Genomic DNA, 18,058 nt, shown 5'->3' on the forward strand with positions numbered 1-18,058 from the left:
CCTGTTAATGGAGCAGGTGGTTGCCGTGGCGCGTATGCGTTTAAAGCAGAGTTGTACCTGCTGATCTTGATGAATGGGTCATTTGTGCTCCAAGTATCCTCTGGAAATGAGGAGGAGAGTACACAGCCCTGGTGCTGATAAGGGATGCTCTTATTTTGTGTTCTCTAGCCATTTTGCCAGGAACCGTTGCTTCATTTGCATTGCTTTTTTAACCTTATATGCTCAGTGGGCCCCGGCGAGGCTTCTTTCTTCTTGAATTAAATGTAATCAGGCTGAGCACTGAGGAAGAAATGATGAATGAGGACATCATTTTGGAAAACACATATCTCCTGACTGCTTATCTCAATGACATAAGAGGACTTGAATACAGTATGGAAAATAAATGCAGATGGGGGCTCAGCGTATCATGCTAGAGAATAATAGCTCAGAAGGCTAGGCCTGGCCAGAAACTATTTATTATTTAGCGTATTGCTGGTGTAATTTATAAAGGTTAATCATTAAAACTTGAATTCTCTTAGAGGAAAACGGCTGAAGAGTTCTGGTATTTGTCATACTTGTGGCAAGGAGAGACCACGCGTGATGAAAGACGCAACCTTGTAGGGAGAGCCGGTGATCCGAGCCCCGGTGTCACTGGGAAAGGAAACGGGAAAATGCTCCCGGGAGAGCTCTGGAAGGTGGGATGGGTTGAGGAATAGGGAGAGTAGAATGGCCTTCGTCATGCTGGTCCATCAGCTGAAGGAGCCGGTGTCCTTCGGGGTGACACCAACAAGCTCATCTCCTGGCGACCTTCCAGGGCTGGCCAGCACCAAAAATGTAGCCACACTTTGGGTTTCTAGAGGGCAAGACGAGGAAGAGACACAAAACAAAACTGCACGGACTGGAAGAACAGTGAGGTTGCCTAGTCATTGCAAAGGCTGCGCTTCCAGCTCCGGGTGCAGGCGTTAACGGCTCTATAAATTGGGTGAATAAAGAGGAAAACGTGGCGCATCCTTGCCAAATAAAATGCTTGTAAAACCCTCCAATTATTTATATGGGATGAGACAATGCTCGGCCTCAAACAACTCCACCTTTCACTTTGAGCCTTGAGATGGTCTTTGGGACTAACTGAGATATGTTTCTCTGTGCAACGTGGCACCGTTCCCTTGGCCTGCAGGGTGTTCCTCTGCAGGAAAGGCCTGGGACCCTCAGGCCACCCCCAGCAGAGAAGCCATAAATCAGTTTCCATTACAGCTCATGGCCTGGAGAGCGTCCAGGTTCCTCATGGAGCCGAGGAAAATACCCAGCCTTTCCTGAAGGTTTGCAATATCCAGATGTGAGGGAAGAAGAGCTTTGGTTAGTGATTTGAGTCATTACCGAATTAAGCTGCGAGTGGGTATTAATTAGAATCTCTGTTTATTGGCATTGCTGTAAGATTTTCAGCTAATTCACAAGGTGGCTGTTCTGCTTCATTCCCAAAATCCATATAGGGATCTTCCCAGGCCTGATCTCAGCCCTTCATGCTGGTGCAGAGCAGATAGCACCAAAGGCAGTGCTGGGAATGGGACGAAGCAGGAGGTGACAACACAAGGTTTAGCAGCACCAACCCAGACTTGAGAGTGAGCGTTTTCAGAAGTCCTTCAATGGCCTCTTCACTGAAAATGACAGTTATTCTTCATGTATTTCTTATGGAAGAGGCCGGCTGCAGCGATGCTTTCTCAGAAAGGTGTGGGGGAAACCCTGGTGCAGAGGGGCTCTTTGCTCGCAGGGGTCGTGGTTGGTGATGGTGCTGTGCAGGACCCTGTTGGCTCTGCGTTTATCGCGCCCGTCTCACGGTAAATGGCAAAGCGCTGTCGTGCGACAAAGGGAACCCCTGGTTGTGAAAACAACCCTCTGCAGAAGTGCCATAGAAACCTGTCACGCGCTCATCGCTCAAACGCTGCTGCGTGGGCCAAGGGCTCCTCACCAGCGCACAGGGCGGAAAAATAAATGTCTGCAAGGCGCAAAACTGTGAAGAGGAAATATCCCCCTGCGCACACACATCCGCACACCCGTCCTGAGATTCCCTGCATAAATCAACAACATGTGGGACCTTCTGAAATATTGTATTTGCTTTGGATCAGTTCACAACCAGATTGCTTTTATTTTGTTTCGTAAGAAGTTGAGACTGGAGATGTATGGGCACGTTACTCCCTGTGTTTGCATCTGCCACGCTGGCAGGAGAAAAATAGTTGCTTGAGTTTTGCAAACATTCCCCAATTATTTTCCTAAAATGATTTGAATGAAATACTGTTGGTTCATATAATTAGCTGGAATAATAAACTGGCAAGAGATTGTTTTGGGTTTTCCTGCAGGAGGGAAAACACGGTGATGGGCTCAGCACCCCCCAGTGCAGTTTGGCCTGGGCTGCAGCATTGAGATCTGAACAATTTGGAAACGAGAGGAAGTTACTGACCGTCTCAGTAGCAACTGCTTCAGACAACTAAAATGATCTAATTTTGAGCCAGCTTTGGAAAGAGAAGTGTGTTTTTTTAATGCTTTTGAATCTGACAGTAACAATTTTTATCCCTGACCTCTGCAGCAACCCAGCCTTCCTCCGAGCTCACAGAACACCCTTCCTTCGCAACACCCTCTGCTCCTTCGTCTTGCGAGCGTTGCCTGCACTCCAGCAGTGGATCAATCACCATAATAGCCGTTGTCTTCAAAGTTTATTAATGTTTTCCAACTGAATTCCTGTTTTCCCGCTAATAACCCCAGCAGTGGAACACTTCTGGGGACATGCAATAATTCACGTGGCCAACCTGCCATCCAAACGCTGGTGGGTAATTAGCAAGCCTTGCATCCAGCAAGTCATTTCTGCTCCCTGCAAAGGGGCTGGGAACCGGGATTATTGCCCTGCAGACTCTCTTCGCTCCACGCAATGCGTAGGGAGGATGGGTGGCTGCTGCATGGGGAGGCCCAGGTGATGCTCATAGAAATGTTCAACCTCACAGCTCATATGGGCAGCCTTGTGGCTGCATTGGTGATTTTGGAGCTGCAGTCAAAGGGAGCAGAGATCTGCAATGGAGAGGGCATCTAGAAACAAGGAGTTTGAGCCTGATCCAGCAGGTCCGGTCTGTTTCTCATTGATAAGGGTAAGGAGAACAAGAGAGATAGAAAGAGGAGCATATGGGATGGGGGACACAAAGCTCCTATAGGAGCTGCCAACCCCAACAGCAACATGTCCATGGATGGAGGCACCAGGTCCCGTCCCCCTAGGACACGGCATCACTGGCCAAACATCTCCCAGGGCTGGGGACCTCCCGCAAGAGCGAGGTGGCACCGCTGCCGCAGCGGCCAGCCCAGCAGCTGCTTTATTTGTGCTCCTCCTGTTTAAGCAGAATTGCAGGTACCACTTCACTAGCTCGGCTAATAGACACGATTTGTCCCTAGCAGTTCTCGCTGTTTCTTTGGTAGACGAGTGATGCTCCAACCAGATGCGATTTCTGGTCACAGCTCTGGTTCCTGCTGATGGAGTCAGACGTGGGAGGAGGCAGGGACTGAACGTGGTGTGGGCTCCTTGCACAGGCAGCCTCATTTCCATGTCATGTTTGGCAGTCCAAGTAGTTGTCTAAGCGAAGATTGTCTCTCTGCTTCAAAATACTGCAGCCCCACAGCCCTGTTCATCCTTTTCTTATTCATTTTGGTGGAACTTAAAATTTTAGAAGCTTAAAAAACAAAAGGAAGAGTCAGACTGCTGTGAAGTACAGGTTTAACTTGTGGCTTTCTGTTTTCTCTTCTGTATTCTTTGCTGGCCCTGGGCATGCAAGCAGAGCATTTCATTTAAGCAATGGTGGTATTTTTATGCTGACTGTAAAAATATCCTGAAGTATTCACTATTAAAAAAAAAAAAAAAAGAAGGAAAGAAACCATCTCTTCCGAAGTCAGCATATTAGTGTGGCCAATGTATTCCTTTTTCAGACAACTTAATATGGAAAAGAATGCAAAACAGGCAGAAAAAGCAGAACCTGTCAGTCATCCCATGGCAGCTGCTGATATCTGGAAGGATGGATGCGGATGTCAAACGCAGCCCTCGTCACCCAGGTTCTCATGCTCTCAGTGGGGAAAACGGGGGCCTTTGGCCCCTTGCACCCACGGGTGCCGTCCTGACCGCGCTGCAAGCGCCGTGGAGCCGCTGGAGCCCTCTCGGAGCGCTGGCATCCCCCTTGTTCCTTCGCTCTCTTACAGCTCTCACCAGGCACATTGTGCTAATTGCCTCCAACCCGTCCCAGCAAAGCCAGGCTCTGCAGGGTTTCCAGCCCGTGGAGCTGTAACGGAGAGCGTTTATCCCAGCGCGTTGCGCTGGATGCTTTTCCGTGCCGGAGCCGGAGGCAGAGGGATTCGTGACTGCAGGAGTGCGCTCGAGTCTGTAATTCTGCGTGCGGCATCAGAATTTGTATGGGATTTCAATAATTCATCACTGGGCTTCAGTATATTTAGCCATTCAGATTGTGAATTTGCTATTTTGCGCTGCTGAGTGTTGGTGTGTGCGGCTGCCAGAGGTCGGCTCTGCAGCCCGTGGCCGCAAAGAGGAGTCCAGGCAGATTGATCTGGAGGAAGTAACTGGCAGCAAAAGATGGGGAGAAACCTGTGGCACAGACCCCAACCCCGGGAGAGCCCCGCGGGGGCGGACGGGGCGATGCCGCTGCGTGACCCGGCTGCGTGCGCAGCACCGAGTCCTTAGGAAACGGTGCCCGTAAAGGTGCATTGCCTGGGGCACCCTGTGCGCATCTGGGCAAGGCCTCGGGGCTTGGCGCCTCGAGCTGCCGCTGCCTGGGGATGATTTCCAGCTCTTTTCTGCCATCCTGCATGCAGATTGCAAGCGTGCGGAGGTGGAGATGCTCTTGCTCTGCACCGGGCCCTGTCCATGCACGGTTTGCACGTGGCATCTCCCACACGCTCACTATGCCAGGCGTTATCCCAGGCTAAAACGCACCGGAGCCTTTGGTTGGAGCAGCAGCGGGTCAGTGGGAAAAGCTGCTGTTCATCAAGGGGCTGAATCTGCAAGGTCTCAGTGCTGCTTTATCGCCTGGGAGCGGAAAACGGGCAGCACCTCGCGTAGGATCCCAGCGCTGCAGGGCCGAGACCTCCCGTCTCCCTCTTGGTTTTGTGCATGATGGTCACATTATGAGGTAGTCCTGCAGAACATTCAATTACCTGCCACGCAATTAGAATCATATTTGTGTACCTTTAAGTAGGTCGCCAGTCTCTTAGGTTAATAAATTATAATGGCATTCACACTGGTTTCCTTCATAAATCACTGGCTTTTAGTGTATCCACTGATATAATGGAGGAAAATCATCTAATTTTGATCTAACTGGAATGAAATGTGAACGTGCATAATTCGCTCTTACAAAGTGTATCTAATGTTCTCTGTGTCTGTATTTATTTGTGCTGTTTCATGCTACATGTCGCTTAAGTGGCAAAAAAAAACACCAAGGCTGCTGCACTTAAAACTAAATGACCCAGAGTAATACAATTTATCTGTGTTTATTTTACAATGTTCATCATGACAGATGTTTTAATAACCTGCTTCTGATGGCTGAAGCACTGATTAGAAATCATGCTGAAATTTGAGGCCTAAGGGGAAGATCGAGGTGTGTACAGTGGGAATATTTGGGAGGGCCGTTTGGCTGCATGAACTAAGCAGGTTTCGTGGTGCAAGACTCCTTGTGGAGTGCAGGGAAACACCTGATCTGGAATTACTGGAGCAACTGGACCCCAGTTTAACCGGAGAGACTGAGGAGGGCCTAGAGGAGAGTTTGGAGATGTCCAAAGACTTGGGATGCTCGTGGAGCTGGGCTGGCTGGAGACCCTTGCAGGGAAGCTGCAGATGGGCTGGAGCTGCAGATGGGAGGTCCCGGGTGAGACAATGAAGGGCACGAGCAGGGCGGGATGCTGAAACATTCGCAAACCCTTCTGCTGGGACTCACCTTGAGCAGAGCAGAAATTGATAGCAAAACTATAGTTATCAACTGCTGAATTACCCGTTGGGAAGCTCCTTCTACCTAAGTACTGGTGGTTTTGGAGTTTCTTTGCGAGTTCTGCAGCGAAACAGGAATTTTTATGCTTGAGTTGGTTTCTGCTTTTTCTTACGAGAAAACGGCAAATGTTTATCCAAGGGTTTGTTGGAATTGTTTGTTTTTGACAAAAAGATGCTTTTTCCCCCCCAGCTCCCCTCCTCGGAATTGTTCATTGATGGAAAGAACACCCTGGCCAGTGTGACGGGGCCGGCTGGAAGGTCTGGCACGTTATTTCTGTAATTATTCCCTGGTTGGTTTTGGTAGGGCAGGAGCCCTGGGTGCAGCGCGGTGGGTCCGAGGTGACCGTGTCCCAGTGATGGCCACGGGCACTCGTGGACAGGACATGGGACACGTGGGTGCCCTGCGCCCCCACGGCCCCGGGCAGCGGGGCAGGAGCAGCCCCCTCATTTCGGGAGCCGTCCTGGGGATTTACATGACATTTGTGTGCACCAAGCTCTATTTTAGGAGGGAAACCTGTCAGAAGATCATAAACGTTCTGAGCGATTTATGCTCCCCGGTTCAGGTGCCTTAGCCGCAGGAGTAGATAAATTGTGGTTTAATGTTTTATTTACGCTTTCTGTGGATTTAGTGCCTTTGGGAAGCCCGGGGTTGATAGCCCTGGAGGGCCATGTGCTCCCACGGGGCATGTGAAGGGGCAGAGGGGACCAAGAACCAGAGTTTTTAATGATTTTATTTCCAAGCAGATAGTCCTGATGTGTTTCTATTTATACAGATGGGAAGTTTGCAATTCCTGCGTGGCTGGAATGACGGCAGATGGCACAAGAGGGTTTAGCTGCGTTTTAGGTACGCTGGCGAGCTAAATTAATTAGCGATAATCGCTTTAAAACATGGGGCAGAGTAATTTCAATCTAGTCCATAGAAATTCTTCAGGACTTTACAAAGCTCTGGGAGTAATTAATTATGCAATCGCCCGTGGTTAAGAAGATATTATCAAGCCAACCGGGGAGGGGGTAGAATTTAAATCTGTCACTTTTCCGGAAAAAAAAATCACGTTGCTTTTGCCACCGTGGTTACTCCTACGTGGCCGTGGTCCAGGCCGGCGCTGCAGGGTGCTCAGCATCCCCAAGGTGCCCAAATTGCCTGCGCTTCGCTGGAGCACAGCTCTTATAATGGGAAGCCTCTTGGGTCGGCAAAGACACAGTTGCTAGGGAAAATTGGAGGATTTTCTTAAGAACAGATAGTTAGCGCGTCGCCCTACGAGCACCTGTCTAAGTCCGGCTCAATTAATGCCACACAATGTAAAGTAAAAAGGATGGCACCAGCCAAGCCATTGCACTCTAAGCTCTTCTAATTACACAATAAGATAATGTCTGCCCGATTAAAATTTTAATTAGCTTAATTTAGAAATGCTAAGTGATTCCTTTATCCTAAAAGAAAATGCATTAGAGATATAATTCTTGAATACTTAAAATGATTTAAAAGGGGAAAAAAAGTGAAAATCAGTAGGGCCTTGTGCATGTACCCATGTTTTTTTTTTTTTTTCCTTTTTCTTTTTTTTCCTCCTGTTTTCTGTGGACCACCAGCCAGGGTGGCTCCTGGGCTGGATCCCTGCACTCATTCCCAGCTCCAGCTCCGCAGCCTCCCGGGCTCTGCTTCCCAAAGGGCGAAACATCCTGGCCATAATGGGGCCTTTTGTTCTTTTCTGGTTTTCTCTTTCTTTTCCTCCATTCAAAGACGCAAAGGCCAAACCAGCCCATTAAGACCAGCTAATGGCCCGTCCTGCATGACTCCCCCGGGTGACTCCAGTGCACTGGGAGCATCCCCTTGCTGCAGACACAAACGGGACCCCACAGAAACCCCCCAGTCTTGATTTAAAGGCTTTACGTGGCAGATGATTTATCGTATCCCCCGCACAACTGCTCCACTGGTTAATTAGACCGGCAGTGAAATGACTCATTGGGTCTCAGGGCTCGGGGAGCCCCAACCCGCAGAGCGCCCCGTGTGCCGGGTTGCGTTTGGCTACGAGCGGAGGTGTCCAACAAATCTCCTTTATGTCTTTTTGGGGAAGAAACAAAGACATTGGAACTATTTGCACAACATGAGGCTCTCCAGCACAAACCTTTACAGGGCTGCATGTCTGCTGGGGAAGCGCCGAGGAGAGGGAGCAATAAAGAGAAGAGCTTTTACGAGACAAGATGGAACAGGAAAGTTTTATTGGCGAGGCTTGGCGAGCTCCTAGTCCCATGGGGGAAGGAGGAGGAATTTGAATGCAGTGTTTTCTCTTTTGGAAGGTCAAAGCCATTCCATACAATCGCAAAGCAGCGTAAGAGAAATGCAGTTATTCCTCTGTCACGGCTGTCAGAAACGGAGGGGGTGGGAGGAGGAAGTCCCAAACACCAGATTTCGCCAAAGCCCTGGAGGTAAAAATGATCTGCTAGCTTGAAATTTATCTTAATGAGCAAAATCCAGCCAATGGAACAGGGTGCAGATGAAAGTGACAGATGGGATCATTTAAAGTTTGATTCTTTGCATGCAAGAAAATAATACTTCCGATAAGTTATTTTTCTTCTGGTTGTTACAGTATTCTGCGTGCTGCCGCAGTCTCCCATTCGCAGTCTCAGGTTTGGGGCAGATTAATTTATCCGGGGTCAGATCCTCGACTTGCAGAAATTCAGACTCTGAGGGAGTCGCTGCAACTCTTCATGTCATGCAAATCCATGAGGATGGTCCAATAGGCACTGGGAAGAACTTGTGGGAGATTTCCTTAGATGGGACATCAAGAGAAGACAGGGCAGAGGGTATGACCAAGTGAGAACTTTGGCGCTCCACTTAATGGAGGGCAGTGGTGGGTTGCTCCACAAAACATGCAAAGGCACAGATCTCTTGGTTGGGAGCATGTCCTCGTTGGCCAGCATTACCGAGAACCTGTCCTACCTGCAGCGTTAACAGGAACACGTCTTGGTGGCCTCGTGGCTCTGTGGAACGCCAAGGAGATGCTGGCAAGCCCCAGTGCATCCCTGGAGCGGGTGAGTCCTGCGTGTCCTGTGCTGTCCCCATGGCTCCCTTGGTGGCATCTTCAGTGATGTGGCTCAGTGTCCTGCTTGGGCATCCTTGGGCGCTCTGTCTTGGACATCGGCCCCTGAAGTGGGGGAAGCTGCCCATGATCAGCCCTCCAAAAATATGAGCAGACATCGATCAGGTTCGTTGGAAGAGTTCATGGAAACATAGCAATCGGTTCCTGTGTATTTCCAGATAAAAACAACTGCAAAAATTTACCACTGCTGTATAAAAATACTGCTTGGAACCCAGGCAGGTCAGTAAAAGTTCTGTGGAGCTGGAGATGCATTTGCTTGCAGGACATCTGCTGAATTTTGATGCTGAGACGTGCTGTCGTGCACCCCTTAGTGCAGCGGATCACACCATTCCTGGGCTGCTTATCCTTAATAAGCCAGGAAAAGGACTGGATTCAAGTCCCCTCCAGTAAAATAATAGCAGTCTTTTCCATCTGCTCACACAGGTAACATTGGAGAGTAACTGAGCGCATAGACAACATCTATGTGTAAATTAGTGTGTGCACAACACCAGTGTGTCCGTTGTTACCTCCCTGCCGTTCCCAGGGACTGGCACCATCCTCCAGCGCCTCCCTGCACTCCGGGGCACAGGGAGACCCAACCTGGGGACACGGGCGCTCCCGGCGCGCGGCTCCTTGCAGCAGAACGGGATCGCGAGGGGAATTTCTCCCGCCGCGCTCCAGCGGCGGATTAAAATAGCTGCTACTATTTTAATCCCGGGAAGCGGCAGCTCCCGCACGCGCAGAGCTGGCAGCGAGTGCAGCGGTGCCACCAGCTTTGGGGCAGCGAAAACGCAAAACGGTAAAATGTTACCCCAGCAATCTGACCCGAGCTGCTAGCGTTTAGATCAGAAGGTATAAAATACCCCTCCCTGCCTTTCTTTCAGCTATTGCCAAGTGCTGTAACACCACAAACCTTAAATGTTCCCAGAACAAGAAATTGCTGTGCTCTATTTTCCTCGCCTTGTTTATACACAGCTCGGCTGGCCTTTATCTACCAAGTTCTATTAGGGTTGCATCTAAATTTTAACTGTGATTTTATTTTTTCATTCCAGAAATTTCAGCATAGTAAAACATGAATATTCTGCTTCCCTGTGCCCTAGTGACTGCGGAGGATGATTTTATAGAGAAGGGAGAGCTTTCTTTTTTTTAGGAGTGCTTTTGCATGTAACTGGAAAGAGGAAGTCTGGTGTTGTCCTTTATTTTTATTTTACAGGTGAATGCTTGGCCAAGACGTTTTTGCAACTTGCAGGATTATGTCTGAAATAACAAAAAGGAAAGAAAATTTATCTTCATGCCTTCAGAAGTCGTGAATTATTTATCCGCTATCCTGGTAAATCAGCTTTTGCAAAACCTCCCTGTGAAACAAAAGCTTCTCTTTGTTTCACTGGGCTGCGAGATCACTCCCTAAAGATTCGGCACCGGCTGCTCAGCTCCCTTTGTTTCATTCCATGAGGTTTAGGGCTGCTTCTTGCCTCCCATTCATTTACTCTCACGCAGATTGGGCAATTACAAGAACTCATCTGTGCAAATTTTGGACCCCTTCCTACAGTCCTTACATGTGCACATCACCCTCTTCCATGCGGATTAATCCCACAAGATGATGCTGACCAAATCCAGCGCTGATTTCAATAAGCAAATATCTATATGGGTAATATAGGAGGTGCGGCTTGCGCACAGAATGACACCTAATTAAGTTAAATCTGCATTAAGAAGTCTTGGATTTATTGAAGAGTGGCTGCATGGAAAGGTGCAGGAAACCAGCATAATTAAACTGGTGTAATTTTGTGGTAGAGAGCAGGTTTCGCACAAGTTCTTGGATGGCCGTGGACCAAATCCACCGTATTTACTTCAGGCAGGACATAGGAGTATCTACAGAAATGTGTTGCAATAGAAAATTGTGCTGTATTCCCCCGTTCCTCCCAAGGCCACACGGAACTATTTCCTCCTCACTCTTAGAAAGATGCAACGCGTATTTTCATGAGAGCTTTACATCTTTTCTCTCCAATGTGAAAGTGCTGCTGACGAGCATTTTATGCTGTTCGAGGCAGGTGCTTATCCAGCGTCGCTTGGCGAATGCTGCGGTTCTGTGTGAAAGTAGGTCAGGGTCCCCAGGTACGTGTTTTGCAAGGGACAACGGGGAGCTCGAGGCTGGTGAACGCAGCATCCCGGCGCTGGGGATGCAGGAACGTGCTGAGGACCACAGGATGGAGCGGGTTTTGGGAGGGCCAGTGCTCCAGCGCCTGCCTCAGCTGGTGCCCTTTGCGCCGGGCACAGAAATGGCCCTTGGACCATATGGGCTGCACCCTCCGGGCCGCCGTCTAATCCCGGCTTAGCTGCCCGTAAGCACCTCCAAAGAGCGGGGCCTCCTGCTCCTCACCGATAATCTCCTGCAGTGGCTCTCCTGGTGGCTCTCCTGCCCGTGGCATTAATGTGCCCAGCACTGCAAGGACCCAGACAACGCGGCACGAGCAGCGAAGCTGTCCCAAATTCCTGCATCTCCTGAGGGTTCGGAGATGTGCTCCAAAGAGCCCCTTTCTCCCCACGGATCCTGTTCCCTAGGCTTGTCCTGGGCTGTCCTTACCAAAAGGGAATTTGGTGTTTCAGCAGCTTCTCAGCCCAGTTTATGCTGGGATAGGATGGGGGTGATGGACAGTGTCACCTACTTGCTCCCTGACCGGTGTCCAGAAGCTGGGTGTCCATCCTGGGGCCAGGTTCCCATCAGGACCTCATTGCTGGTCAGAGATCCATGTGCGGGATGGAAATATTGCTCATACCATGTGCCTTGAAAGCCAGCTCCCGGGAAAACCAGGGCTCACCGTGATGGCCGGCATGGCTGCGGCCGGGTGCTGGTGCCACGTGCCGGGAAGGGGCTCTGTCGGAACATTCCTGCACCCAGGAACTACTGTGCGGATACCTCCTACCGTGTCCATCTTCCCACAGGTGATTCCTGCAAAGGGTATTTCATGGTCACGCACAGTGAAACCCAACCGCAGGGGACGATGTCACTGCTGCAGGGGTTTCCTTTGCTTGCAGGTCCCTGCCGCAGTCTCTGGAGGGCTTTGCGGGTTCCGTGCCCGTGTTACAAGGCACATGCGAGCGCCTTGTTCCTCTGATTAGCTGCTCTCTGACATGTCAAGGCCATGAATAATCAAGCCTCATTTTCTAATTAGTTTACTCATCACCCTGCTGCTACGGGCCATTGCTAATTTGCAACTTTTTCCAGCGAAAGGCCTTATCTGGTTGGGTCCGGGCAAGCCTGGGCTCCAACTAGCCAGGATACAGGATACGTTTATCCGGAGTTTCCCTGCTCTTGGGCCATGCCAGAGCCCTGCTTGCTCCTCCTCACTCCCTGTGCTTTCCCGCTATTCCTAGCCTTGGGAATGGGGATGGCAGGAGGCATTTGCACTGCCTCTCTTCATCCAAGCAGACCCAACACACGTTAAAGCTGCCCCAGACTCATCACATCAGTCCTCAGCAGGGAGCAGGAGGCCCTTGCAGGGCGGCAGCCACAGCCAGGGGAGACCAGAGGGGCCTTTTCGTTTCCGCAGCGTCCCAGCAAGCGCGTCCCTGGATCAAGGCGCGGGAGCATCGCCCGCACACGGCGGCAGACGGGAGCCCATCACTCATCAGCGAAAGGATGATCATTGTTTGTTTAGCCCTTTCCAAAATAACAGCTCTGCTGGGAGCACCAGCCCCGTATGCATCATATCTTTTATAGTATATATTAATTTAGGGTAGACATTAGGCCATCATTATTCCCTCCTCTTAATTCTTATGTATTAGCATTCAGGATCTGCTTTAACTCAGAACGCATCTTTGTTATTTCATAATGTAAAATAAATATAGCTGGAGGCGAATGAGCTCTTTTTTTATATATATCAACGACTGTGAGAGAGTGATGGATATAAAGCACAGCAACATCTTTATAATTTTAAAGCTTGAATTTCAGAACACAGCATTTTCATTAAATGGTGCAATCCATTCATTTTGGAGAGACAGATATAAACAGAAGCAAATTAACTCAGTAGTTCTCATGCCTAGATTCTTTGTGATAAAATTGCCTATTACTGTGAGTATAAATGTTTGAAAAATATTAGAGACAAATGGAAAAAAAATCGGGACAAGTGGATAGGTTGCTCAAGGATAAAACCCATAAGCCATTCCCTCTTAATGCCACTGGTACCTGCAAAATAAGAAAGAATTGCAGGAGCACTGAGGGGAGAGGAGGCAGGACACTTTTTCTTTTTTTTTTTTTTTTCCCCCTTCTTTATGATGAATTAAAGGTCTGAAAGAGTGTTTTATCTTCTCAGGTGTGAGGAGTACTTTATTTTCACCTGGCTGCTGTGTGTATTAGGAGAGCAGCCCTTGCCTGCTTGGTGGGCACGGCAAGAGCAGAAGTGGAGGGAAGGGCCAGTCCCTCCAGGGAGGACAGGGCAGGAAAGGGTTGGTGGCGGGAGAAGCCCTGGGTTTGGTGCGTGGCATCCAGGGACACTTCTGCTCCATGCACGCAGGGGCCAAGGTGGGGAGCCGCGTACGGCGGGAGCAGACGGCAGCGCTGCTGCATCCTCGGTGCTTCCCAAAGGGAAGAGGTTCCTGGGGTGCTCCTGGCTGCCGCTGCTCCTGTGCGAGGGCAGCGCCGTGCGGGTGGCCACGGAGCGCAGCGCGGCGCGGGACGGGCGCAGGGCCCAAGCGCGGGGCCGGGCTGCAGCCCGTGCAGCTCCATGCATCCAGAGCAGGGCTGCACACCGGGATCCATGCATCCGCAGCAGAGCTGCATACTGGGATCCATACATCCACAGCAGAGCTGCGCACCGGGATCCATGCATCCAGAGCAGAGCTGCACACCGGGATCCTTGCATCCAGAGCAGAGCTGCACACCGGGATCCATGCATCCAGAGCAGACCAGGACCGGAGAGCGCCCAGGGCCTGGTGCAGCCTGGAGGCGGAACGTGCCCTGTGTGATCCCATGCACATTGAACAGCGCATCCCAGTGCAGCGCAGGGCCGCACACCGGGTACGGGAGTGGGCCTGGGGCAGCTCCGGGCACCTGCTATCAGAGCATTCCCTGATCCTGCCTCGCTCCAGCCTCCTGGATCTTCAGCATCCCCAGATCCTGCTTGGCTTCAAACTCCCAGGCCCAGAGCATCCTCAGATCCTGACTGGACTCTAAGTTCCCAGTCCCACAGAATTCCCAGATCCCATCCTGGCTCTAGGCACTTGCCACCAGAGCACCCCCAGATCCTGGCCCAGCTCCAAGCTCCCAGTCCCACAGCATCCCCAGATCCCATTCTCACGCTGGGCACCCGGTCCCAGATCACCCCCAGATCCCACCTGGCTCCAACCCCCCGGTCCCAGAGCATTCCCATATCCCATCCAACCGCGTTCCCGCTCCCGGACCATCCCCACATCCCGCTCGGCCCCGCGGGAGCCTCCCGAGCTATCCGGGAGGGGCGGAGCCCGACCGAGGGGGCGGAGCCTGACCGAGGAGGGGGCGTGCCATTCTGGGGGTGGGCGGAGCACACCGGGGGGCGTGTCCTGCGGGGGTGGGGCGTGTCCTTCGGGGGTGGGGGCGTGTCCTGTGAGGTGGGCGGAGCCTGCGGGGGGGCGGAGCCTGCGGGGGGCGGTCTCCAGCGCGCAGCGCGGGGGCTGCCGGGAAGGGCCGGCGGCGGCGGCGGCGGGGGGCGATGGCGGCGGCGCGCGGCCGGCGGCGGCGCTGAGGCGGGGGGCGATGCGCGGCGCTCCGCGGCGGCCGCCCCCGCCAGCTCGGCCGCCATGGAGGAGCGCTCGCACCGGGCGCTGCTGGCGCTCGTGCTGCTGCTGCTGTTCGCCGTGATCGTGCTGCAGTACGTGTGCCCGGGCACCGAGTGCCGCCTGCTGCGGCTCCGCGCGCTCAGCCCCGCCGCCGCCGCCGCCGGCGGGGGGGACCCGTACGGCGCCGAGGACGAGACGCCGCCGCGCTTCGTGCCGCGCTTCAACTTCTCGGCGCGCGACCTGCTGCGCCGCGTCGACTTCAACATCAAGGGCGACGACCTCATCGTGTTCCTGCACATCCAGAAGACCGGCGGCACCACGTTCGGCCGCCACCTCGTCCGCAACATCCAGCTGGAGCAGCCGTGCGAGTGCCGCGCCGGGCAGAAGAAGTGCACGTGCCTGCGGCCCGGCAAGCGCGAGACGTGGCTCTTCTCGCGCTTCTCCACGGGCTGGAGCTGCGGGCTCCACGCCGACTGGACCGAGCTCACCAACTGCGTCCCCGCGCTCGTGGACGGCAAGAGGGAGCTGCGCCCGCGGCCCTCCCGGTGAGGCTGCCCCGCCGGCCGGGCGTCCCCCTCGGGAGTAACCGCGGGCTCCGCGTCCAGGCACCGACGGGGTGTCCTTGTCCTCCGGCCGGCTCTGTGCGCGGCTGTGTCCCCCGGGACCTCTCCGTGTCCCCCCCGGGCTCCGTGTCCGGTCCCGCCACCCCGGGAGCCCCCTCGGCTCCTTCCCCGCAGCCCCCCCAGGCTTTGTCCCGAGCTCCACCGGGACCCTCCGGCATCTTCCCGGTGTTCCCAGGCTCCGGGCCAGCAGTTCCCCCCCGGGAGCGTTTTCCTTCCCCATCACCTCCCCCTGCGCCATCTCCCGGCCTCAGCCCCTGGACTCGCTCACGGTCCCCCCGGTACCGACCCCGAGTCCCGGCTCGGCTCCCTCCCTGCCCCGCTCCGGGCTCTGCGGCAGAGCCGGACGGCTGGGACGCGGAGCCGCCTCCGAGACCCGGCGGGATGGGCAAGGACCCCCCTGGACCGCCCGGGTCTCCAGGGACGCCGCTCCGACACCGGGCCGGTACCCGGCACCCCGGGGCCGCCCGGCACCCGCCGCCCCGGGGATGCCGTGAGCGCCGTTCGCGTTGGGCCGATCGGGACCGATCGCCGGGTGCTCCGCGGTCAGGCCACGTCGCTCGTGGAAACGAGGGCCCTCAGCCTGCCCCAAAGCCGCCCCGGGGTTTTCTGCCTCTTGCAAATCCCCTTCTGCGCCGCGGTGCACGAGCGGTACCTCCTGCGTACGCCGAAAATAAACAGTTCGGGAGTGTTTGTGAACGCAGCAGTTCGTTACATGTGAAATTTGGCTTGTGCAAATGTTGGTCTTGCAGAGATGATTCTTACAGCTGTTACCTGCAAGTATTTGCATTGTCCTTCAGCCCTCACCTTGTTTATTTGGGGTTTGTGTCCTGAATTTTGGGGGCACCGGCTGCTCTTTCCATGCCCGTGCCCCCCACTGAAGCTGATAACCCGGCCGGGCCGTCGCTGGTTGTTGTCTAAGTGCCCTTCAAAAGCGCAGCTGGTTCCTCCGGAGCAGCGAGGACCCGTAATGAAAGAGCCCTGGGCGCTCTCTGATTACAGCATCGCTCCGGCTGTAGCTTGGCCGCGGCTGTGCGTGCGGCTGTAGCGCGGAGCGGCTCGGGGGTTTCAGCGCCCTTTTGCATTGCCTTGAGAAATTAGAAACTCGGATTTCGCCCCTGTTGTGCGGTTGGACTAATGGCAGGGCCCCTCCGAGGAGGTACTGTTGTGTTTCGTGCTATCTGAAGTCGAGTCTGAGTGCAGGTTCTCTTGAAATAAATGCAATTCCTTTCTAGAATTTCTTTTATATAGTGTGACACTACACTGCCATCTAGTAGAAAAATGGTTAGCGTCATTATCTGCCTGCGCCCAAGATGAAGCTCTTGGTGACACTTGGCTGTTGTGATTCTTGCTCTTTTGTTTTCTTTTACTGCTTTAAAATTTAATTGCCTCATTTTTGTGATGCTCCATTTGCAAATGTCAGGAACGAATTCCTTGCCCTCTGGGTCTATTAACATCTGGGTTTCAGGCTTCCGAACCCCCGAGGCTGTCTGTGTAGTTGTGGAGTTTATTTTACCTGTCCTATAAATACGCTGTTTGTCAGCAGAAATGGCAGTGCCGGACGTGCTCTCGGCTTTGCTGAACGGCTCCTAGTGATCTGCCTTCCTGTTCTGCTGGAGACGGGCCCGGCCTGCAGAGCTGTACTTGAGACACGGATTCCTGTCCCTTCCCAAAGAAGGGACATGCTCAGACTTCATCCCCCCCTCCAGGATAGGGGAGAGTTCTTGTCCCGGGGCAGTAACCTCAGGAACAAGGGAATCGCAGGCTTGGAAAATGACTTTTTGCCTTTTTTTCTACTTCCTATCGGATTTCTGAGCCTGCTTTTCTTCTGTGCCAGATGGAAGTGGTACCTGCACTGCCCAAGAGTCCAGAGCGCTGCTTCCTCTTCCAGCAAAGCCAGGGACATCAGCAGAAGTGACTTCCAGGAGGTCGCTAGGTCCCGGGACTGAGGTTGGAAGAGGGGGTCGAAAGTGGAGCTGTGATGCTCTTGCATTGGCTATTCTCTAAAGGGCTCTGAAATGATGTTTTATTTTTAATAACCTAATTACATATCTTGCTTAATAGCTACAGTTATTCTCCCAAATAACAAGCAATTATTTGGACTGACTTCTGAATGTTTAAAAATACAGGAAGAGAGTTTTTAAACAAACAATAGTCCCTTCAAGTCTACCCGTTGTAATATCTCGCATTTAATTTTGTTTTGCGTTCTCGATTTAGCGAAGTTCAGGTGACAACTAGTTAATTAGCAATTACTGCCGGCGCCTGCCTGAGCACTTTTGGGGAGATCAGAGCTTCCTGCAGAGCCCCACGGGGTGCAGAGGGGCGAGGAGAGGGTGCGGGGCCGGGCTGGGTTACGTCGTGGGAGCGAGGAGCGGGTTCCGTCGGGAGCAGATGGCCCGCGATGTGTCCTCAAGGGAATCCTGGCTCTGCAAAACGGGAATAAATGTTGTGTTTATGGTGCCGGGGGCTGCAAAGCCAGCGTGCTGGTGGGTGAGTGGTGGTAACGGCGTCTGCAGCGCTGCAGCTGGGCTCAGCCAGGTTGCTCCTGTGTTTCAAGCGTTCGCGCCTCGAGACCAAGCAGGGTGCTGGTCCTTCTTGGCATGTCGTGGAGCAGT

At 52.9% G+C, this 18,058-nt stretch overlaps 2 protein-coding genes across 2 annotated transcripts in view; both read left to right on the top strand.

Moving 5' to 3' along the window:
- Window positions 1-18,058, top strand: part of MBNL3 (muscleblind like splicing regulator 3) — a 420,262-nt gene that overhangs the window by 221,784 nt on the left and 180,420 nt on the right. The gene's annotated exons all lie outside the window — the stretch shown is intronic.
- The window catches only part of HS6ST2 (heparan sulfate 6-O-sulfotransferase 2), a 99,294-nt gene continuing 96,080 nt past the window's right edge, over window positions 14,845-18,058 (top strand). Inside the window, exon 1 of the mRNA XM_088538483.1 lies at window positions 14,845-15,368. Within this exon, the coding sequence (XP_088394609.1) occupies window positions 14,845-15,368 (524 nt within the window). The remainder of the gene's footprint in view (window positions 15,369-18,058) is intronic.

Source organism: Tinamus guttatus, unplaced genomic scaffold (genome assembly GCF_059628265.1).
Source record: "Tinamus guttatus ecotype Peru unplaced genomic scaffold, ASM5962826v1 Tinamus_guttatus_pri_ptg001087l, whole genome shotgun sequence".
NCBI lineage: Eukaryota > Metazoa > Chordata > Aves > Tinamiformes > Tinamidae > Tinamus > Tinamus guttatus.